The sequence below is a fragment of the Amphibalanus amphitrite genome, unplaced genomic scaffold, assembly GCF_019059575.1.
Source record: "Amphibalanus amphitrite isolate SeventyFive unplaced genomic scaffold, NRLGWU_Aamphi_draft 000048F_arrow, whole genome shotgun sequence".
Taxonomy (NCBI): domain Eukaryota; kingdom Metazoa; phylum Arthropoda; class Thecostraca; order Balanomorpha; family Balanidae; genus Amphibalanus; species Amphibalanus amphitrite.
The window spans coordinates 752,385-774,467 of NW_024881544.1; the positions used below are offsets into that span (position 1 = coordinate 752,385).

General features: G+C 51.8%; 2 protein-coding genes across 12 annotated transcripts; one reads left to right on the plus strand and one right to left on the minus strand.

Annotated features, from left to right (window-relative positions):
• Positions 1–220: 220 nt before the first annotated feature.
• Positions 221–9,092, minus strand: LOC122377648 (palmitoyltransferase ZDHHC23-B-like). 4 transcript variants are annotated; one of them, XM_043357936.1, is made up of 6 exons: positions 9,080–9,092; positions 5,482–5,603; positions 4,924–5,313; positions 4,441–4,599; positions 3,032–3,193; positions 1,165–1,396 (listed from the first exon to the last, which is right to left on the minus strand). In XM_043357936.1, exons 2-6 carry the CDS (start codon positions 5,595–5,597, stop codon positions 1,180–1,182), a joined length of 1,044 nt encoding a protein of 347 aa, XP_043213871.1. In that variant the 5' UTR covers positions 5,598–5,603; positions 9,080–9,092; the 3' UTR covers positions 1,165–1,179. The 4 variants fall into 4 exon arrangements, with proteins under 4 accessions (XP_043213869.1, XP_043213871.1, XP_043213868.1 ...); XM_043357933.1 differs by lacking the exon at positions 9,080–9,092 and adding an exon at positions 6,326–6,417 and having other exon boundaries at positions 5,482–5,679; XM_043357935.1 differs by lacking the exon at positions 9,080–9,092 and adding an exon at positions 6,326–6,412 and having other exon boundaries at positions 5,482–5,676.
• On the plus strand, positions 6,743–22,061 carry LOC122377645 (ATP-dependent RNA helicase A-like). Of its 8 annotated transcripts, none has more exons than XM_043357930.1 (22): positions 6,775–6,797; positions 11,467–11,573; positions 11,765–11,934; positions 12,224–12,321; positions 12,462–12,534; positions 12,772–12,911; positions 13,549–13,624; positions 13,900–13,981; positions 14,188–14,382; positions 14,806–14,970; positions 15,356–15,553; positions 15,997–16,210; positions 16,406–16,521; positions 16,885–17,008; positions 17,478–17,614; positions 17,812–18,013; positions 18,321–18,415; positions 18,906–19,238; positions 19,507–19,830; positions 20,102–20,365; positions 20,670–21,159; positions 21,539–22,061. In XM_043357930.1, exons 8-22 carry the CDS (start codon positions 13,916–13,918, stop codon positions 21,691–21,693), a joined length of 3,078 nt encoding a protein of 1,025 aa, XP_043213865.1. In that variant the 5' UTR covers positions 6,775–6,797; positions 11,467–11,573; positions 11,765–11,934; positions 12,224–12,321; positions 12,462–12,534; positions 12,772–12,911; positions 13,549–13,624; positions 13,900–13,915; the 3' UTR covers positions 21,694–22,061. The 8 variants fall into 8 exon arrangements, with proteins under 8 accessions (XP_043213863.1, XP_043213861.1, XP_043213865.1 ...); XM_043357931.1 differs by lacking the exon at positions 6,775–6,797 and adding an exon at positions 10,396–10,414; XM_043357928.1 differs by lacking the exon at positions 13,549–13,624 and having other exon boundaries at positions 6,743–6,900.
• The last annotated feature ends 22 nt before the right edge of the window (positions 22,062–22,083 follow it).

The following is a 22,083-nucleotide window of genomic DNA, read 5'->3' on the forward strand; positions in this document are numbered from 1 at the left end:
GCGTAATTAGGGGGGGGGGGGGGGGGTGACGACTTGGCTTGGCGGTGCTTGTGTGCGAGGTTTGCCCTCGTTCGTATAGGGAAGGGGGAGGGGTTCGGTAAGACCATCCCCGGTTTTCACGAAAAAAATCGCGTAAAAAACGACGGAGCGCCACGGAGCTGAGCATCCTCGAATTATCATTTTTTTCATTATTACCTAATTTTTTCTTGTAGACTGAAACGTGTCAATTAGTTTTTTCGTGATTTATTAAGCTGTCGTTTACTTTGGTCACCATTAGTGATATGTCACGATTCCCAAAACGGATTCACTGGCATGCACATTAAACAAGCAACTGCATCAAATAAGCATGAGCTCCACCAGTACCATTGCTCGGTCTGGCAGTGAGGTGCAGAATAGCCGCACTTTCGGAGCGATCTCCTCACCCTCAAATCGTGCCCACAAATACAAGGACGGCAACAATTATGTGAGCGTCTTCTATAATCTTTCTCCGGAACGCATGATAAAATCGATACCGCCTAATTCGCGGATTTATCATAGCACGGAGTATTTCTGCTATTTGACTACAGTTGATCCCTGACCAATCTAATGTGTAACTCGTCACAAAAACACTCACATATAATATCAACGGTAAATAAGATAATAAATATAAGGCACATCTATCACAAGTCCCTTGAAAGACACAGCCAACGAAAAAGTGCGCTTGGCGAGGTCAAATGCTTGCTTGCTTGCGGTGGACCCTATTGCTTGCAATCGGTCTAGTCACCGATATCGGTCGCAACACTGACGACGCCGGCAGACTTGGGATCAAAAGCTACACAGTGCACACGGCAAAGGGCGGCTACGGGCTGACTCAAAGCTGACTAGTGTCCGTAGCTACGCGAAGCGGTTGTGGTGTGGAGCCAGAAGCTGCCAAAAGGGCGCCCCGCGCCGACTGCGGTGAGAGGCTGCTTGCCTAATGGTTGCGGATGGCAGCTCCAAACCGAGACTACGAGGAGCAACAGCACAGTACTGCTCGGTGCTTTAGCTGCCGGCACCTGCAGGACGACTCTGGGGTATACCTGCCGTCAGCTGCGGAGAACCACGGCTCCGGACTATAGCTGTGACTGTGAGCAGTTGCTGAGGACGGCTCTGGGTGTGAGATCAGGCGCAGGAGGTGCCACCGCCCGCCGTGTCCGCATGTCAGTGCTCCGGTTCCGGTGCCGGCTCGTCCCGCCCCGTCAGAAAGCGGTACCAGTTGACCAGGAGGCCGACAGGCGGTCCGGGCGGCGTCAGTTGCCGCCGCCGCTCGCAGCCCGTCTGGCCCAGAGAGATGAGCAGGCACTGGTGGGCCAGGACGGCGGAGCAGAGCACCGCGCAGACCAGCGCGTACAGGGCACCGAACAGGGCCGCCGCGCCGCTGCCAGCAGAACACGCGACGGGGGTTAGGGTCAGCCGAAACAGCACACAGGGGAGGGGAGAAGGGGGGGGGGGACGGTCAACCGGCGCCGGCAGGGTTTAGCACGGGCAGTCGTTACAGAAATAGTCACAGTAAAGTCGTGTCCGATATCGACTGCTGCCCCGGAGCACCAGTCATATGTGGTAAGCTTAATCGATAGAAATTAACACTCCAAACAATGTAATACATCTAAGTTTGCATTCTTTTATGACCCGTCAGTTGCCAGCAGTGCTTGATGTAGTGCCGACTCCATACGCATTTACAGTCACTGCACTCCCCATACGTATCGGTGGCAGCCACTGCACCACTTGTAAGTCATAACCGCAGAGCTGGGCAAGTGCGTTCCTTTAGTGCGTTACTGCGTTCTTGCGTACGTACGCAAGAACGCTTTATGCCCCTTTTTAGGAACGCAAGAACGCAGAAACGCAGTTTTTCAAAGGAACGCAAGTAAGAGGAACGCACCACCCGAAATTTTGAAGCGTTCCTCATTTTGTGAAGTGCGAACCCTGCTATAGGAACCATGAAAAAAAAATGTGCCCGAACTAGAATTTGTCCGATGTAACAAGAACTCAGAACCCCCCGATAGGTAGATGAGTTGTTGGATATTGCTGTCAATGAACTCTGTGTCAAATGTTTGAATCTCGAGTACGTGCGTTTGCCGGTAGAGGCGCCACTTGTCGGTCGAATCGAGGAAGGCTTGTTTAGATTTAGTGGTGATGTTTACTATTCGATTCGGTTTCAGGCAATGTGTAAAGTAAATATGATAACTTTTACTTAGATACATCTTTCAACTTAACTATTGTTTTTAAGCAGGTCGTATTTTTGTTGAAAACCCTACGGATGATATTGGTAAAACGTATTTCAGATATTCGATTCGGAAAAGAGATGTCGAGTTGCTTTTCGGCCCCGCGTCGCCATTCTGGGTATTCTGTGATCGATTCGCCCTGTGTTTGGTTGGGCCCGCGCCGCGTGGTTCGGCGGTATTTTTGAGGGAGGAACGCAGGAACGCTAACGCACCGAGCGAAAAAAATTGAACGATATTCCAGGAACGCACTGACCGCGGCCGGAGGAACGCAGGAACGCTAACGCACTACCGAAAATCGAGGAACGCGCCCAGCTCTGCATAACCGTCGGTATTGCGCCGACGCACCGTAGCAGTCCACATAACACCAATACTGTCAGTGGAACCTGAAGCGACCGTTGCAATAAATTGTGTTATGTACCGACCTGGCGTGCACCGGTGCGGTTGTCTTTGTCATTGCATGTCCATATGAAACTACACCCCCGCTCCCCCGGTGCTTTGCTATGTCCCATATCAACAACGATATCCGTCCTATGCCCCGATATCTGCCCTAAAACTCCGGTGTATGTCGATGCCTTTCCTTCATACTCTGTATCCGTGATGTCACGTTTTGTGGCATGTGAGCCTCGTAGCGTACGCCCTTGCTGTCTCGGTTCCCTCTGTCTCCGCGCCCTTCGCTGTGTCTGTGGCCGATGTCTCTAGTTCTCTGGCATACCGCGGGCGCCGGTCCCTCAGTGGAGGAGCTGTGGAGCTGTGTGTACTGTGGAGGTGTGGCAGATATGACGATCACTCACGCAGTGGAATCGGGCCAACAGGTGAGGACCAGCCAGGGCGTTAGCGGGCCGGGACACACGCAGGCCACCGTCAGCCACGCCGCCTGCGCCATCGCCAGCGCCGCGCTCGCCAGGCCGACCACGAACGGACGCTGGTTGGCTCCTCCCACGCAGCAGTCCAGCCTGCGACACGGACACCGAGACAGGACGACGTGAACGAACGTATAGCTGATACCCACCCTTTTGACATTGTTGGTGCAACCATGCAACCGTTCACATTCAGCCTATGAGTATTGCTACGTCGTATTGTTATTTACAGCGTTTTGTTATACACCAGCCAACTAATCAGTGAGTCAAAGGTACCATATCTACATGGCTACGCCAAATAAAAACATCACAAACAGTGTAATACATCCTCCTGAATCCTCCACTGGTAACCCCCCGGTCGCGAGTTTCCTAAGTGTGGAACTGCCCATACCTAAGGTCTCTGATTGGCGTAAGCTTCGCCAAGATGACGTTACAGGCTGTGACGTCATGGCTCACAGTCGGCCGACCAATCGCTGCACGATTATAGGCTAGCGGCGCGCGGCACTAGCGCCCCTGGTGTTATTATGGGAAGTTGAGCAATACATTGAAATCTAATACGTAGCTTGTGTTGGGAACAATTACGTATTACTAAGGCGTCAATGTCTCACAAATTTATTCGTCCATGCTCCTCAAATTTTGCAAAGTGACCTTATATTGTGCGTCATAAGGTACTAGACTACGCTTCAAACAATCAGCACTCAGCACCAGCCAGGCACTACAAGTAGCGAGCAGTTAAGTGGCAGCAGGTGGCGCTACCATCTCCAGCATCGGTCCAGATGGCGTCACTCACTATCCGCACTATAGATCCGCACTACCTGCTAATAAGATAAATAATAAATCCGCTAATAAATCTGCTAATAATCTCGCTAATAAATCTGCTAATAATAAATTCGCACTACCTGCTAATTTATTTCCTATTGGTGTCAAACATCATTCAACGCCGATAGGCAGTATCACCAGCCGTAATACCGAAGACATTTGCTCCATGCTGAAGCGAAACGCAGTGCACAAACCACACCGTCAAAACTCAAGCACCTCGTAGGAGATATGCTTCCAAGGTGGGCGAATGCACGAACGATAACTGAAATAACACCGGTTATATATTCACGTAGAACAAGTTACTTTTTCTCTAGCTAGGTAACTCGCTAAAATTAAGACTGACTAAATATTTACGCAGGATAACTGGCTCCGCCTCTTCGCCAACTTAAGGACCCGCCAATCCATGCACCTAGCCGCCAGCGCCGAGTGATGACGTCACTCGAACGGGCGACGGTAGGAATAGTTCCACACTTAGGAAACTCGCCCCCCGGTCTGCCGACCCAGGGATCGGCCCCTCCGCTCACCAGGCGCAGTGGTGGTCGCGCAGCAGGACGCAGCGCTCGCACTGCACACAGTGGAAGGCGCGGGCGGGCCGGGCCGCCTCGCACAGCTCGCAGAAGGTGTCGGCGGCATCGGCAGCAGACGACGGCTGGCAGAACCCGCGCCGAGATCGGACCCGGTACCTGAGGACAGCGCGAGCGGGCGGTCGGTGGGGGTGAGGCTGGTAGAGAGTAAACTTCTAGTTGGGAAAAAATATGAAACAATCTTTTGAAAGGGTCTAAAGGGCATAACGAAATTATCAGCATATAAATTTTTCACTGCAGTCTGCATCCTTTCATACTGCTCCCTTTCTGGCCATATGCCATAGGAAATTCAATGAATGTGTACCTAGGTCCAAAACATCATTGAAAAGGTTACACTTTTTTAAAATAAATTTAGTCTGAATGGTTGAATGGTTGAATGCACTGATAGAGGAGTCAATATTGACAGAATAATTAACTACTTACCAGCTCAAAAGAGCAGCTGCAAGCAGAGCGGCAAATAGAAGGTGTTCATAGAAGGATATCAGTAGCGTAGGAACCACATAGAATTCAAAAATATAGAATAATGTGAAAAATGAGGAGCATGTCCAAATGTAATAAAAGAGACTTTTCGGTTGATGTCTCAGCACCACCCTTGATATCAGCAGGATGAGAGGAATGATTGCAAGACTGCACATCATTGTGGCCATGCTGAGTGAGGCAAACAGCATCAGCAGGGGGACGGTTGCTGCTGGGATAAGGACTTCCCAGGGGCACTGTCTGGCACCCCCAGACCAGGGGATCCTCAGTCGGTCCATCACGGTGGACCAGATTTTGGAGTAGCTGGACTCAGGAACTGCTACTCCCTTCAGCCATCTGAAACAGAGGTGGGTGCTAATTAGAGCAGCTCATGTTATATGATAGTGTATGTATGCATATCACTACAATGTAGAGTGTAGTGAGTAATACAGTGTAGTATCAACACAGCACATACACAGCACATAATGAATTCCAATTTATGAATAAGATACTGTGGATTCTTACCTGTCTACTGTGTCATCTATGGCCTCACAGTCACAGCATAATGCCAATAGGTGAGATCTTTCACCATCTATGTTGATGTATTCACAACAGCAAAGAGGATCTTGATCTGAAGTCATCTTGATCTTGTCCCCATTTTTTGCCATGATGAAAAGTAAGACTACAGGTCCAGATACCAACACAATTTATCAGAATGTTCTGCTGCAAAAAAGGTAAGCCTTGTAATCTGATATATGGTTCAGCCTTTTAAGACCTTTTATCACAGCAATGAAAAAATAACTGCACAGTGAAGAAAACAGGCCGGTCTCTATCTATTGACCTGTTTTACTCTCGACTTCTCCATAGCTAGCAGCAGGTAGGTCAAGATAGGATCCTAGGTGAGGTTTTTTGTCTGTTTTGTTTTGTTGGGTTAGGCCCTTTCGTTCGGTCCAATGAGACCATTTCAGAGCCGGGAGGATGATAGGATATAGGGGGAGACATTGGTCTGGGCAGGCACCCTAGTGAGTCGCCGGGGCTGAGCCCGTCCAGAGGACAGGCCACCCAGCCCCAAGGCACTCACGTCTCACTGCACCCGCCCACCCGGCTACGGGGTGCGCTCCCTCGGGAGCAGCGGTGCCGCTCCAAGGGAGCAGCCCGCATGAGATAAAGTTGCCTGTCCAGCCCGGAGGGGGGTTGCGGCGTGGAGGAGAGGGATTCCTGTATCCTGAGGATAGAAGCACGGAAAGGTGATGCTAGGTGAGGTAGGATCCTTGGGTTTAAATAGCCTTGGGTTATTGGGTAGGATATGCATGGAGCGACTGTAGCCTTAATTGCTGCAAAATTTACAAATCAACCGAAAGATTATTACCATTTCATGTCAGGACAGTATTGAATAACATTAAAATAAAATCACATCCAAATTACGATGGCACATATACAAACAAATGTCAAACCAAACAAACAACAATTTTTTCATCGATGAAGGATTTTGTGAAATTCACTATCTAAAAATGATGTCACTAGTTGTGACTCATTTAATATGCATTTGATCAATTTTTTGTATTTCGTTTACATACATAGTATTTTTGGGGTTGGCAACAGAGGTTACTTTCTGTTTCTTTTTTTAATGTAGTCATATCATAATTATTTTATCAATTATTTTTTTGTACTTTCGATTTGAGATAAGTATCCTATGACGTCATCAAAAGCAGTTACTTGATGTTTGTGGTCTTCCAGGGCCGGTAACTTTTCTTTTGACAGAAGCGGCGCGCTGCAAGATTTTGTTGGATTGTTGTTGTTGTTGTTGAAGAGTTAGGGCGCGCGGGGATTTGGTTGGAGAAGTGTGTGTTTGTTGTCCAAGCCCCTTCATGAAGTGCCTTGGTCCAAGCTGCTACGCGCCCTAACCCAAAACAACAATAAACAACAACGTGTGTTTGTTGTTGGGTCAAAACAATTTTTATTTACCTATTTTGTTTGCTACTAGCGCTGAACCTGGGGTAGTCGAACTACCGTTTTATCCTCAATGAATGCTGTTTTTGTATTATTGGACACATCAATATGATCATCTTAGGTCAGCTCCAGACTGGAAAAAATATGTGTTATTCCAAATATGTCTGGCGTAGTGCGGGATTGCGCCGAAAATTTCAGCGCACGTCCGGCGTAACTTCGCATGCACCGAATTCAGAGCATGGCGGCGGACGAATTTTTCGGCGCAGGGCGGTCACATAATTTTTTTGGCGAAACACGATCACCAAATTTATGCGGTATGCTGGTCAATCTAGCAGCTTACCTATTTGCCCTGTGGGCGGCTCTGCAGTCGGGCGCACTGTGGTATCTCCGATTCATTTATGGAGACGTTTCTATTATTGGAAACGTTTCCAATTTTGACTACTCTTCTGTTCCAAAAATGGAAACGCTCGTTCCATAAATAGAAACGCTAACATCTCCGCACATATATTCTTGCCAGGGGTGGCTGGATTTGATGTATAGCAACTGTTTTGCGTAAAACAAGCTCAGATACACCAAAAGCACTTGTCTTCTTGCATGGAAAGCTGTCGTATGCATTCAAATTCACGTCTTTAAAATGCTCCTGAATCGTATCCATTTATGGAGACTTAGTTTCCAAAAATGGAAACGCCGATGTTCCAAAAATAGAAACGCTGAAGTTCAAATGTGTGCAAACTTAGCTTAAATGTGTTTTTAAAATTCACATGCAACTAAAAATTTGATGTTTTGGGACTGGTTTAGCATCTTGGCTCTCGGCAGTTACCTTGGACGTCGGGTTTGATAATAATACATTACGCGCTGCAACTTGAGCACATTCAAAAGTCAACTAAAACTAAGATTTCCCAGAAACTACTGGACAGATGTGGTCCAAAGTGGGCAATACATAAAGCGTAGATATCATTTGAATATGTAAAATTAATACCAATGTTACACATGAGCTAGAATGAATAAATTCATCGTCAGAATACTTTGGTGTGACGACGGTGCAGACCTTATTTCCATCCTGCTTTTTACGTATTTGCACGGAGATTTACGTTGATCCGAGCCTACGATCATATTCAGCACATTTGAAATATCATAAAATGCCCACATAAGTCTCCAAATAGGGCTTTGCAACAACTTTCATGCGATTTAATCAAAGATTGACGACCACCAGGCCGCTGGTACACCGGAAAACGCAGCGTGAAAATGAATGAAACACTGAAGTTCCCGGTGATGTGGTTGTTCCAATTAATGGGTCAGTCTTTCAGTAGTCTGTTAATAACGTTATTTTTTGTTCAAAACATTCATAAATGTTATTATTTTCGATTAGAAAAACGTGTGAATTTTTTGTCACGTCAACATGTTATAAGCATCGCCTCGTTCGTCAACTTTCGGTTTTCTGATCGGAAAGTCGGAGAACAGGAACATAAACTAGAATGCTGGCTGTCGATTGGTGGCATCCTGCGCATGCCAAATTGCACCAATCAATGCCCAGTTTGCTTTAAAGGTAGCAATGCACACAGCGTCTCCATTTATGGAACAGACCGTTTCTATTTTTGGAAACGGCGTATCCATTTTTGGAACATTGTTCCAAAAATGGAAACGTTTCCATAAATGGATCGGAAATACCACAGTGTGCCCGACTGTCTGGAGAGGTTTCGGGACGAGACGTCCGTGCCCCGGTCGTCGCGTGCTCGAACTGGTGAGCCGCTCAAACTCAGCAGTCAGTGGAGAAGCGGCCGCCCAGGTGAGGCCTCAACCCTTGGCGTGGAGATAGGTAAAGAAGACCTTGTTGAGCATCGTCAAGCGCTGTTAAGCAATACCGCAGTGGGTTCCTGCCCAGTGCCCACTGCAATTTGCAATATCGAGGGGAATGAGAGCGAGGACGACCTGGCAAAACAGACGGCCGCCCTGCCCTCAAACGCCCACTCGCTGACCAGGGCAGTTCACTGTGCGGCCTCGCATTGTATGGTGCAGCGCAGAGCGCGACAACTGCTCAGAATCACTATTCAAGCCACTCCTCGGGAGCACGCCGCCGCTCCCTATCCCCGGAGAGGACCGAGAGGATGCCGTTTCGGTGCACCAGATGAGGGCGGGCCACTGGCCACTGGGGCTGCTCGTTCCAATACGGCACCGAATCGGCTGTCTCCACTCCGCAGCGTGCCAGCAGTGCCCAGACAAGCGGTGCCCCGCGGCACTCTGCGCCGTGTGCCGAGAAGAGGGTGATGTGCTGGAGCGCATGCTGTTCCGCTGCCCGGCCCTCGCTGACTCCCGCCAGCCTCGAACAAACTGCCCCGCCCGCCGCCGAAAAGGCAGGGGGCGACACGGCTATTCGCGCAATGTATTCGTTTTTGCGCCTCGCGGGGCCTCGCGATGACGCGGCTGGAGGCAACTACTCAGCGCGCTAGGATACTTCTGGCGGGGTCGGGCGCTGTACATACGGTGTGCGATGAAAGGGTTATGGGCGGGCAGACAGAGATAAGGTATTGAATTTGAATGATTATCAGCAATCGGGTGGGGTTCTAATCGAGCTTGGGATGGGGAAAGCCGAAAATGTCACTGTCGGCTCAGAACTCCGACGGGGCCGGGCTCCGTGCGGTGTGTAGTATATTTAGGCGGGCAGACAGAGATGAGCTATCGGATTTGAATTCACATTAACATCGGCTGTCTGGTGGGATTTGAAGACGTTTTTAGTAAAGCTCGGGTTGGGGCAGCCCACTTGCGGATCCAGGGAAAGGCATTTGGGGCCTAATGTCTTCCGTTCCCCCACAACAGGGGCACCGCCTGTAATCGCTTTTCGGGAATAAAACGAAAACTTCACAACTTTTCTGAGGGAATGTTGGTTAATCAAACTGCCAATTACCAATAACAAAAACCAATTATTCTTGCCTATGTTCAGGCATTATCTCTTATCGTTATCCGCCCAGTACAGCATGTGTTGGCTGTCAACAACCATCGACGATGGGATCCCCTCTCATCATCTCTTAAACCATCGGTTGTCAATTCACCCACCCCGTTTCCCTAAAAATAGACTGTCAGATTCGGCCTGGGTCCTAACGAACCCTCTAGATTCGCCAGAGACCGGATCAGGTCGCCGTTATTGCACCCGTCTTAGCGTCCTTATGGTGCATAGACATGGCTTCGACCACGGACGTCGGTCAGGGTGATCGTTCTACGAATGTACGCACCATCCAGGCCTAGGCAACATCGAGGTTTATAAGAATGCAGTCTGTAGATCAATCAACATGACAATGGTGGTATGCAACCGCATTAAAATCTCTCCCCGGCTCCCGCAACGTTCCAACACCCCTCCGTTATGCATTCGCCCGATGTGTCCACCGAGCCGGCTTGCCTCCGATGACGTCATCGGCCGGCCGGCGGCGTTCAAGGTCAAACGGCTGGTGTCCTTACCTGGAGTTCTATAGCCTTGCGAAAAGGGTGGACATTACTCTAAGAGAATAGAATTAGAGTTTGAAGCTTTGTTTTAGATTTTGATATTTCAATGACTGATGAGCTTACTCTCATAATTGATAAAAAAGAGGAATTTCTAAATGTCTAATTGCAATATGTGAAGAGTCTTAGCCTTGGGCCTTTTGAACTGTGATATATTAGCCCTTGTAGCAATAGCATTCATCAGGGTATGTTGGTATCAAGGACTTTTCAATGCAAATAGGTGTACTGCTATTTTAATCTTCTTAGTTTGCATATGGAGCATACACTCAGTATGAATGGAATATAAATGATGATTTGTGATGCTATGCTGCTAACAAGCAAAACAAGCCTGGCCTACACCCAGCTCCCACTTTCGCACCCCTCCAGTACCTGTAGGCTGAGTGCCTTTGCATACTAGCCAAGGCCATCTTAACTCTAGATAGTAAAGATACCAGCTGTGAAGTGCTGTGGACCGCCAACACCAACAGGAATACAAACCCACAGCCAGATATTACCACATCTCCCCACCCTTTATGACCGACCTCATCCGCGACGGTTAAGTGAGGAATGGAGGCGCAGGGCACGGCGAGCACGACCGCACAATGCCACGGGAGCCGCATTACTTCAGTCTACGGACCAGCCTTCTGACAGGAGAACGAGGAATGGTCGGTGCAGTTTTTGAGCGCGATGCGTGTCCTATCTCACAATTTGTGCCGCGATCGGCACTCGGACACGACTTGGCACACAGAATCAAGACCATCTGTCACGGAGTCACTGGCGACTCTGTACAACAACGCGTATAACGCTGGTGACTCGGACACCAGCACCTGTTACAACACTTATTATGCTGAAGCCCTTGGCATCTACTCCTATTCACCTCCCATTCATCCTTAGTATGCGTGGTAGCGCCAAAGGGGTCGACGCATTTGATGGTTTGTGTTGAACATTGCTTTAAGTAAAATTTTGAATCTGGTCCTGGAATGTGCAAATTGAAAAAAAAAACATGTTACATTACTACTATTCATTACAATAAGAAATAATGTGTGGCTTCTACTCAGGTGACCCACACATGTCCATAAAATGTTTCAGGTGAAGCAAGTATTCAGTAATGGCAGAAACAAATAACAGCAAGGAATTCCTCTATAGCCATCTAGGAAAGAAGAAACTGGCCCCGGACTACTCTTTGAGAAATTCAGGTATGCCTAATTAATATTTATGCTTAAGTGCATCCAAATAGTCGTAAATCGCTAGCAAGCATGTGTGCTTTTATGTGTCTAAAACATTGATGTCCAGTTGTGATATATCTAGAGTGGAGGGAGGCTCGTGAGTTCCACATGCTGTTTCCCCGTGTGACCACTGTGCCCTGCGCTGACTGGCCTGTGGACAGGTCCGTCGCACAGGCAGCGTTTTCTCTGCGAACTGAGGGTCAGCGGCTACCCCTACACGGCCGTTGGCAACTCCACCAACAAAAAGGACGCCCAGACCAATGCCGCCAAGGATTTCATTCAGTACCTCGTCCGCAAGGGCGAGATCAAGCCATCTGATGTACCAGGAGAGGTAAAGGTTTGCCCTTGTGTCACTACATTAATGTTAATTTGATATGTAATGTTGCTTACCTCTAGAATTTCAGTCGACATTACTTTTTTGTAAGATTATCATTGGTTAAGTAATCGCATTGCGTTCTTGTCAGAAGCTATATCATGTTTTGGCGGGCCGGTCATTCTTTTTCTGATTCACCACCGTTTGGATCACTGTTGCTCACCGGGTGTTGTGACCCACCGGAAATCAATCCCTATGCCGGCTCCCGGAAAGCACGGTGTCCCGCTAACACACGCTCCTCTGGCAGGGCGGCGGACAGGCCTCGAGCAACGCCCAGGCTGGCGGGTATGCCGCGCCGCCGATGCAGCCCGTGCCGCAGCTGCACGAACAGGGCAACGTGTACAAGTGAGTGGGCCAGACCGACGTGTCGTGGATGCGTCCGCCGGTGCGGTCGCGGAGGATGCCCGAGCTGTTAGGAGAATAATTCAACAAGCTGAGTGATCTCCTTTTTTCGAAAGGTATTGTAATTTGATGTTTGATTCCAGGCCCATCAATTCTGCTCCAGACTCCACATACCTGGACAAGATCGCCGCCATGAGCGAGAAGGAAGTGGAAGGGGTATGTCTGTTTCCTTCTCCGCTTGTTTGTGCAGGTCTTCTTTTTGAAACTTATCATTAGCAGTTTGTAATGCATAGTGCAGTCACGTTTTACACTGAATTCAGTTTAGTTTACAAGCATCGACGCACGGTAACCTCGTATTGGCCGTAACCTTTTCGACAGTCAATCGTTTGTACAGTATGAATGTTATGCCTCAATAAACTCTGCTGACTTCTCCCGCTGTTACACGCTGCTCAGCAAGAGGATGTGGATATCAACGCCAGCATCCACGGCAACTGGAGTATGGAGAATGCCAAGTCCAAGCTGCACCAGTTCCTGCAGAGCAGTCGGCTTCAAGCCGACTACAAGTATTCTCAAGTGGGGCCTGATCACAACAGGTCAGTGCTCCCCGCACTTAGACTGGTGCAAATGCACGCTATCCCATCAGTGGTGTTTATTTCCTTTCTATTATAATCAATTTGTAGTAAAGTTCACGGAGATAAGATGCATTGTTTCGTTGCAATATTTGACGTTTCCTTTTTTCATTCAATGCCGTTTTCGCAAATCCAATTGTTTCTATTTTGCGCATATTTTCGTATAAGAAGGAAGAGAAGAGAGCGCAGAAGACTATTTATACTCAGTTCCAGTATCGGTAGTGGTTTTTGTTGTGTACTTGATCCTGCTGGACATCATGCCTGTGGCGGCACGTGTCCCAGCCGGCGACTGGTCAGTATGTGCGCCGGCGCCCGAGCCGATCGGACGGCTCTCTCGCCGGACCCTGTGTGTTAAGTGCGCGTCGGGTGGTGATCGCACCGGTCACCACCCGGCCGCTCCGGTCTCTCAGTAGCCCGTCACGGAGCGGCCGTCCGTCCGGTCTCCATCTCCGCTCTCTGCTCTCCCCGCGGCGGCTGGCCGGCGGCGGCGGCCGGTGGCTCGGACCGGCCGCCGCCGTCGGCCGCCGACCGGCTACACTGGAGGCGCCGCGCGTGGCCCGCGGCCGGCTCCGCTGACCGGGCCCGCGCGGCGCCGTTACAGACCTGTGACCGACTTGACCGGACGGACGGCCGACTCCCGGGCGACGCGCCCCCGTCCCTGGCGTCGAGCGCTAACGGTGAGTTGATCGGATCGGTGCCTGCTGATCAACCCTCTTTAGACCCTGACCACCTTCTGAGCGAGGCTGTGCTATGGCTCTAATTGTTTTTTGCTGATCATTGGTCTGTGTTAGACAATGCTTATCGTCCTTTTTCCCCTTTTGCTTACTGTTCTGATTCGGAAGCATAACTAACTGTCATCTTTAAATTCCTTGAAGCGCCTGTTCATTTGATTTTTCTTCGTGCCCTTTGACTGCATTGAAGGTGGTGTTATATGGATCCCTTGCTTTTCCAGGAGCTTCGTGGCTGAGATGGGCTTCTATGTGCGAGAGCTGGGACGGAACATCCATGCCCGCGAACAAGGATCCAACAAACAGGTGCCGCATCCGTCCCTTCTTTCCAACTATTTGGACGACGCTGATATCTTGCTCATTTTTATCCGTGTTCTGTGTATGTTTTGTGCAACCACTTTTAACAATACTTCAGACCGACCACTATCATGCCCGTCCCCCTCGTTCAGCCCGCTCGTTGTCCCCTTCACCCTGTGACCCCCCCCCCCCCTTCCTCCCCCTCCGTCCGTCAGGCGGCGTCCAAGGCGTGCGCGCTGTCTCTGGTGCGTCAGCTGTTTCACCTGGGTGTCATCGAGCCGTTCTCGGGCACCCTGAAGAAGGAGCGATCCGAGGAGATGCCGGCCTATCCTGTGGCCGTGTCGCCAGAGCTTAGCGAGCAGCTTGACAAGCTGCTGGACAAACTGGGACTGAAGCCGCCATCCAAACTGGTCAGTGGCGTAGTGTGGTGTGCCGCCCATTGTCCGACAATCACAGTCGTCCGCCGGTGAAAATTCAGTCAGGACGACGAGGCAGGGGATCACACACTATTTCATTGACGACCGCGGTTCCAAGCAGATGCTTTATGAAAAACTACTTGAGGCTACTTTGTGTTTAAATTTGCCAATATTGTGGCTTTAGTTTGCCTTTCCTGCTCAAGTGCTCAGGATTGGTGTTAGTGTAGCACGGGATGAAATGGTACTGAAATAGTGATTTCACATGGTTTGGTGTCCGAGACATTACTTATTATAACTCATGGGGGCTATTATGTATGCTGTGTTGTCCCACTGTTCTGCACCCTTTCACCCCTCGCCCTGTCGGTCACAACGCAACCTCAATCAGGAGTGTCACTGGACCCTTCTCCCCGCCGGCAGGAGTCCACCACCGACGAGCCGGTCTCTCTCGTAACCGACACTCGCCTGGCCGAGTTCACGGCGGCCGCGCACCCGCAGCCGGCAGGCGTCGTCTCCTGGTCGCCCCCGCAGCCCAACTGGAACCCCTGGACGGCCTGTAACATCGACGAGGGACCCCTGGCCACGGTGAGTAGGGTGCTGGGACGCGGCGACCGGCGGAAAGGGGCTTGAACGGCTGCTTTTTCATTGATTCACTCATTCATTCATTCATTCATTTATTTATTCCTTCATTCATTCATTCATTCGTTTATTTATTTCGTATGATCTCCGTAACATGACTTTTATGATCAAGACTTAATGCAAAGCCATAAAAGCAAGTGAATAAAACACGGCGAAAAAATTAATAAACAACTTTTCCTGTGCTACTATAGTGATGCGGCTCTGATAGGTCTCAGACGAGGGAGTAATGTCAGGTGTTTCTGTCTGTTGTACTGCTGGATACTTTGTGTAAGGACTGATGAATGTTTGTTGGTTCCATCATCATCACTTATCACTGGCCATCCCTCGGCAGGCCACGCTGGACGCCATTTCGGAGGACCTGTGTCGCAGCTACCAGGACCAGCTGAAGGAGGACACGCAGCTACAGAAGATGGTGGAGGAGCGCCAGAAGCTGCCCGTGTTCGAGACCAGGGAGCACATCCTGCACACCATCAACAACAACCCGGTGGTGGTGATCCGAGGCGCCACTGGCTGCGGAAAAACCACGCAGGTGAGTACGGGAGAGGAACAGTGACTGGATAGGGTGATATGGTGTATGATACGCGGCGTCACCGGCTGCGGAAAGACCACGCAGGTTAGGACGGAGGGGTGGGCGGTGGATGGGATGGACATCGGATAGGCAGACAGTAAAGTGGGATGGAGGGACACACTCATGGTACGAGCGGACGGTGAACGCAGGTGACTGGCAGACTGGAAGGAAAGGGAGTGTTGGGGCTGAGATAGTCGGTTGAAGAAATTTCTAGCGGCGTCAAATTGGATTTGGATTGGGAAGGGTGGCGACCGCAGCTGGCTTCGCCCTGGACATGCCACTCAGTCTTTAGTGACCCGTCCCGGCGTCAATGCCTTTTCGTACTGCCAGCACTGTCGACAAGTAACCTGCCCTACTGTCACCAGCGCACGCTTCCGACACATGACCTGATTCCGCTGCCGCAGGTGTGCCAGTACATCCTGGACGAGCACATCCAGTCGGGCCAGGGTGGCCACTGCAACATTGTCGTCACCCAGCCGCGGCGCATCTCGGCCGTCTCGGTGGCAGATCGTATCTGTCAGGAACGTAACCAGCCGCTCGGCCAGGCGGTGGGGTACAGCGTGCGCTTCGAGTCGGCGCTGCCGCGGCCCTACGGATCCATACTATTCTGCACCGTCGGTCAGTCTGGGTGGGATGGCGGGATGGACTGCGGGGTAGGCTACCATTGTTTAACTACCGGGCGATGGCTCATGGATTGGGGTTTTAGAAAGAGGCGGCAATAGATGTTTATTTTATGTTTATCCTCCGCTCGACTGCCCCTTCCCTTTCTTATATTCTGTCCCACTGTCTGTCTGACGTTACGCTGACCGTCAGGCGTGCTGCTCCGTAAGCTGGAGGCGGGCCTGCGCGGCATCTCCCACGTCATCGTGGACGAGATCCACGAGCGGGACATCAACTCGGACTTCATCCTGGTCGTGCTGCGAGATATGGTCAGTATCGTGTGCTCTCCGCTGCCTGCCAGCTCCACGGAAAATGCACGCCTTTTGAATCATAGCAGCAGCTAATATCATGCCATGAAATTGATACCCCTGCCTTATTAAGCTTCGCTTAAAGTACCTACTCATCTATGGCTGGGTGAAGTGTCTTTCCTCCAATAGACGCATTCTTGGTCCCCTGGTTCAGATGGTCATCCCTGCTCAATGACAACATGCTTCAAATGTTAGTGTTTCGGCTGTATCTATCGCCGATCAGCTGCGCTCGGTCATATTGCTACTCATCTACGCCTGATCGTGGCAATATCTCCGCCGTGCTCCCTGACCAGACGTCACGGTATCTATCCCTTATATCCGCAGATTCGCCAGTACCCGGACCTGCGTCTGATCCTGATGTCGGCCACCATCGACACCACCCTGTTCACCGACTACTTCGGCGGCTGTCCGGTCATCGAGGTGTCCGGCCGCACCTACCCCGTCAAAGGTCAGAGCGCACTTCAATTAGGATAATGCCCTATCGAAAGTTAGAATTCAAACCACCCATCCATCGAGGCCACCCGTCAGAAGTCAGACCCCACTCCCCTCAGAGCTCAGCTTCCCCTACTCCCCGCCCCCCCCTCCCACCTTCATGGCACAACCTGTCAGAGATCCGAAGCTCACCGCCAACGCCGTTACCAGTGTAAATATGTATCGCATTATTGGCCTGAAACATGTGCCAATGGTCTATGAAAAGGCCAGAGTACCGAACTAGTTATATTCAAATTTTTGCTTGATGTGCAAACACTTCAGATGATTGACCATGTATGCTGATTATGTTGTGATTTTTTTCTTAGTTTATGCTATGGAGTTCAATGAACCATTTCAGTCCTTGTCGCTGTAGTGCGTCAATGTTTGAGTGTCGCAGTGTCTCTGAGTTACAGTGTTGCTGAGTATCTGTGCTTTCTCCGTGACAGAGTATTTCCTGGAGGACTGCGTGGAGCTGTGTAAGTTTGTACCGGTACCCGACACCAGAAAACGAAAGCGGGATGATGACGATGACGGCGGACTGGCGGACGGAGACGACGGACCCGCCTCCAAGAACCTCAACAAGGTACGGACCCTGGACCCGCCTCCAAAACCTGAACAAGGTACGGACGGCGTGCGAATTGGACGGATTGGAATTAGGCTCACTCTGTGTCAGGTGTTTGACTATTGCACCTTGTTTTACCGTGGCTTATTCCCCCTACTGTTGTCTGAGCCGAACTCGTTGATTGCCTGCCTGACCGCTGACCTTCGCTCCGCCCGCAGGTGGTCGACCCTCGCCAGTACTCGCCGGCCACCCAGGCGGCGATGAGTCAGCTCTCCGAGAGGGAGACCAGCTTCGAGCTGATCGAGGCGATCCTGCGCTACTGCAAGGACACGGGCACACCGGGCGCCGTGCTTATCTTCCTGCCCGGCTGGAACCTGATCTTCGCCCTGCTCAGACACCTCCAGCAGAGCTCCACATTCGGTAGGTGGTGGTACAGTGAGAAGGCAGGGGAGGAGCACGTTCAACGGAGTCCCATCTTGAGTAGTGTTGTTACCATGAGGAGGCAGGGTAGGGGCATCTTCAGCTGCAAAATCCCATCGTTGGTAGGCACTGTTAAACTGTTGGGAGGCAGGGTAAAGGCATGGTGTAGGGCGATGGTGCTATGTAGCGGGTGCTCGGATTTCTACGTGTCTGCTCCTCGTCCTACTTCGCGCCCGCTTCACCTTGTTTTGATCTTGTCTCTACGACGCTGTTCTTGGTCCTGACCGGTGTCATCCGACTGCCGTAGGCGGTCCCGACTATCTGGTGCTGCCACTGCACTCCCAGCTGCCGCGGGAGGACCAGCGGCGAGTGTTTGACCCCGTGCCGGAGCACGTGACTAAGGTACGCCCATCCCCCCGACTCGGCCGGTTAATGGGGTACCGTCAGGACGGATTAAATTTATCTGCATGCGACATGTGGCTTACGACGTCTCCCAGACATTGTTTTGCCTTTTAGCAAAAAGAATAAAACAGCGCGGTAAAGCCGGCGCGATATATTGACTCTGCCACTCTCCACTCAAAACTGCCGCCAGTACTCAGCGTGACACCACGGTGTTGTACCCACCCGTCATACAGCTGGTACTGAGACTGACATTGATGGTGCGGACTACGGACCCGCCTCTGATTCTGATTCATGGTGCATACACTTAACGTAGATTTGAGACCTGACAACGATACGGTTACGCTTTGATTTGTGCCTGAGCAAAATGTGCTTACCTGATAATATTCTGTGTATGCTGGGAAACACGGCCCTTTCAATCGTCTCTGTAATACGACTGTGGTTCTAACAAATCCCTATGATGACCCGACCAATAATCCCGCCTTCTTCACAGATCATCCTGTCGACCAACATCGCCGAGACATCCATCACCATCAACGACGTGGTGTTCGTCATCGACTCCAGCAAGGCCAAGATGAAGATGTTCACCTCGCACAACAACATGACCAACTACGCCACGGTGTGGGCGTCTCGGACAAACCTGGAGCAGCGGCGGGGCCGCGCCGGTCGCGTCCGGCCCGGCTACTGCTTCCACCTCTGCAGCCGTGCCCGGTTTGAGCAGCTGGAGGAGCACGTTACGCCGGAGATGTTCCGCACTCCACTGCACGAGGTGGCGCTCTCCATCAAACTGCTCCGGCTGGGGGGTGTTGGCGACTTCCTCTCCAAGGTATGCACCGCGATCAGAGGGGTGGAGGGAGCGATGGAAGGGGTAGACAGTCTGATGTAATGCCTTGGGTGCTAATTACGTTTCATGCTATAAATATCGGTGAATGTCTGTCTAGGATCAAAGCACCTTTGAGTTTTATCACCTGTGTGGGTCCAAACGATGTCTGATCCATTGACTGCTTGGTGATCCGTCTGTATAAGTGCCAACTGTTAACTCTGCGGTTCATCAGTTTCCCTAGTTTTGACGCAGTACGTGTCTCTGTTACCAGGCGGTGCAGGCGCCGCCGATCGACGCCGTCATCGAGGCCGAGTTTCTGCTGCGCGACATGCGCTGCCTGGACTCCCAGAACGAGCTGACGCCGCTGGGACGGCTGCTGGCGCGCCTGCCGGTCGAGCCCCGCCTGGGCCGGATGCTGGTGCTGGCCTCCTGTTTCGGTCTGGCCGACGCCGCGTGCACGGTGGCCGCTCAGTCGGACGGCGGCGACGTGTTTCTGTCGGCACTGGGCTCAGAGCAGCGGCGCGTCACCTATCAGCAGCGCCGGTTCGCCGGCAACAGGTGCTCCGACCACCTGGCCACGCTGAACGCGTTTCAGGTGAGCGCGCCGGCCGGGGAGAAGGGGACAATGCCGCGGTGACCTGAGGGTGGGGAGCTGCTGTGCGGTTTGCTACTCCAACGACCTGGTCACTGGTGAAATCATCTGGTTGGTGCACCAGAAGATCTAGGCTGACTCATCAGTCATTGATGCGTGGTGTCGATCATAGGGCATTTTGCATCCCGTTGGTCATTTTCGATCTGTGTACAGGTACCCGCTCATTGTTCTGAATCTGGGAACTAACTATCACCCCCATCCGCCTGTCCTCCAGGCGTGGGAGAACGCCCGCGAGGGCGGCGAGCAGGCCGAGATCCAGTTCTGCGACAACCAGATGCTGTCGATGCCCACGCTGCGCGTGATGTCCGAGGCCAAGAACCAGCTGAAGCAGCTGCTGGTCTCGGCCGGTTTTCCCGAGCAGTGCCTGCAGCCCGTGCCGATGGACTTCAACGGGCCCGACACCGGTCTGGACACGCTGGCCGCGCTCCTGGCGGCCGGCACCTACCCCAACGTCTGCTACCACAAGGAGAAGCGCAAGGTGCGTGCGGGTCGGCCGGCCGGCGAGGCAGTCAGACCAGTAATTGGTTGATATGTCTGGGTGGTTACTGAGTGAGACCATTAATTGGCATGTTTGGTTGGTCACTGATGCTTTGTTTTTTGGCAGTACCGATTATTTTGAAAGTAATCTGTGCCAGGTGCCTGCGTGAGATGCGGGCTCGGGTTTGCATTGCAGTGTCGTAGTTGTATTCCCAGGCGCCATTAGCCCATGAACTATGCATTAAGTGACGTGAATGTGACCCTACTATGGATCCAGTGACCTGAATATGACCCTCTCCGTCCAGGTGCTGACGATGGAGTCGAAGATGGCGCTGGTGCACAAGTCGTCGGTCAACTGCAACAAGTTCGAGGTGACGTTCCCCTCGCCGTTCTTCGTGTTTGGTGAGAAGATCCGGACGCGCGCCGTCAGCTGCAAGCAGATGACGATGGTGACGCCGCTGCACCTGCTGCTCTTCGCCTCGCGCCGCGTTGAGGTCATCAAGGAGGTGGTGCGCCTGGATGGCTGGCTCAACCTGGCCATGCCGGCCGAGCTGGCGGCGCGCGTGGTGCTGCTGCGGCCCGCCCTAGAGCAGCTGCTCGTGCACGCGTGCACCGACCCCGAGTCGCTGAGCCAGCCGAGCGAGAACGACGCGGCCATCGTGGCGTGTGTGCGCCAGCTGTGCCAGCTGAACGCCGCCCGATACGGGATGGCCCCGCTGCCGCCGCCTCCCGGCCACGGCAGCAAGCGGCCCTTCCACGGTCCGCCGCCGCCGCGCGGACCGCCGCCCTTCGCAGGTGAGCAGCGACTGACCGAGCCAACTGCAAACCGAACTGCGGTGTAGCTATGGTAGGCTAGTGGGGACATGGCAGCTAGTCAACTGGAACTTATGAAAATAAAAACACATGGCGGTGAAAATAAAATCGCCTGGCGGAATGAAACCAATTGCTCGTTCCGTTACGAAGTATGACTTTCTTAAAGAGTATGTAGTTTAATGTCCACAAAATCTGCCAAAACAGCAGATCCATGACCGATGAGCTATGAAAGCTAGCGGCCCCATTTCCTGTTGTCGTGGTGACGGTTGAGGTGAGTTTTGACAGTCTGTTGTGTTGACGGGTCAGTGGCGCTGAGATCCACCCACGAACTGTGGACGCTGACCGGTTGTCTGATCCCCAGGCGGCGGCCGCGCCGGATCCTTTAACTCCATGTTCGGACACCACGGCGGATACCGACCGCGCATGCGCGGTGGCCCGCGAGGCTTTGGCGGCCCTCGCGGAGGCTTCGGGGGCCCGCGTGGCGGCTACGGTCCGCGCATGGGAGGCGGGTACTAAGCGTCACCAGTGTCGGCACCAGGTGGGCGGGCGGTCTGTGCCCAGTGCCGGTGGTCCGGCGACTGTTTGTCGGGTCATTGGGGACGCGTCGGCTGATCTCCTAAGCAGCACGGTGGGGTGGGATCCGGTTGACGCTTGTGCTTCGCCCAGTCTACTTACACGGGACGTGTATGTAGTGGTTTGATTTGCCCGATTTTCATGGACACTGCCCTTCACGATTATAATTATTTCCAATTTGGTTCATTCTACAAATGTACTTTGGGTTTAATGATTCAGGTTTCCTTCTGCTTGTGAGATAGTGGGGTGCCTAGTATTGTTTTTGTCATTTTAGTGCTTTTGGGGGAATACATTCATTGTCACCAAACCAACAAGTGTTTTAGGATTAATTCC

What these genes read in the sequence shown, in the direction of transcription:
- LOC122377648 (XM_043357934.1), bottom strand. Translation starts at nt 5,624, where the DNA reads ATGGCAAAAAATGGGGACAAGATCAAGATGACTTCAGATCAAGATCCT. An exon ending in ATAGATGACACAGTAGACAG is followed by an intron (nt 5,314 to 5,481) that starts GTAAGAATCCAC and finishes CCTCTGTTTCAG; the next exon opens with ATGGCTGAAGGGAGTAGCAG. An exon ending in TGTTGGCCCGATTCCACTGC is followed by an intron (nt 1,397 to 3,031) that starts GTGAGTGATCGT and finishes TTCTGCTGGCAG; the next exon opens with CGGCGCGGCGGCCCTGTTCG.
- LOC122377645 (XM_043357928.1), top strand. Translation starts at nt 11,486, where the DNA reads ATGGCAGAAACAAATAACAGCAAGGAATTCCTCTATAGCCATCTAGGA. An exon ending in GCGAGAAGGAAGTGGAAGGG is followed by an intron (nt 12,535 to 12,771) that starts GTATGTCTGTTT and finishes CACGCTGCTCAG; the next exon opens with CAAGAGGATGTGGATATCAA. An exon ending in GCTGCGGAAAAACCACGCAG is followed by an intron (nt 15,554 to 15,996) that starts GTGAGTACGGGA and finishes CCGCTGCCGCAG; the next exon opens with GTGTGCCAGTACATCCTGGA.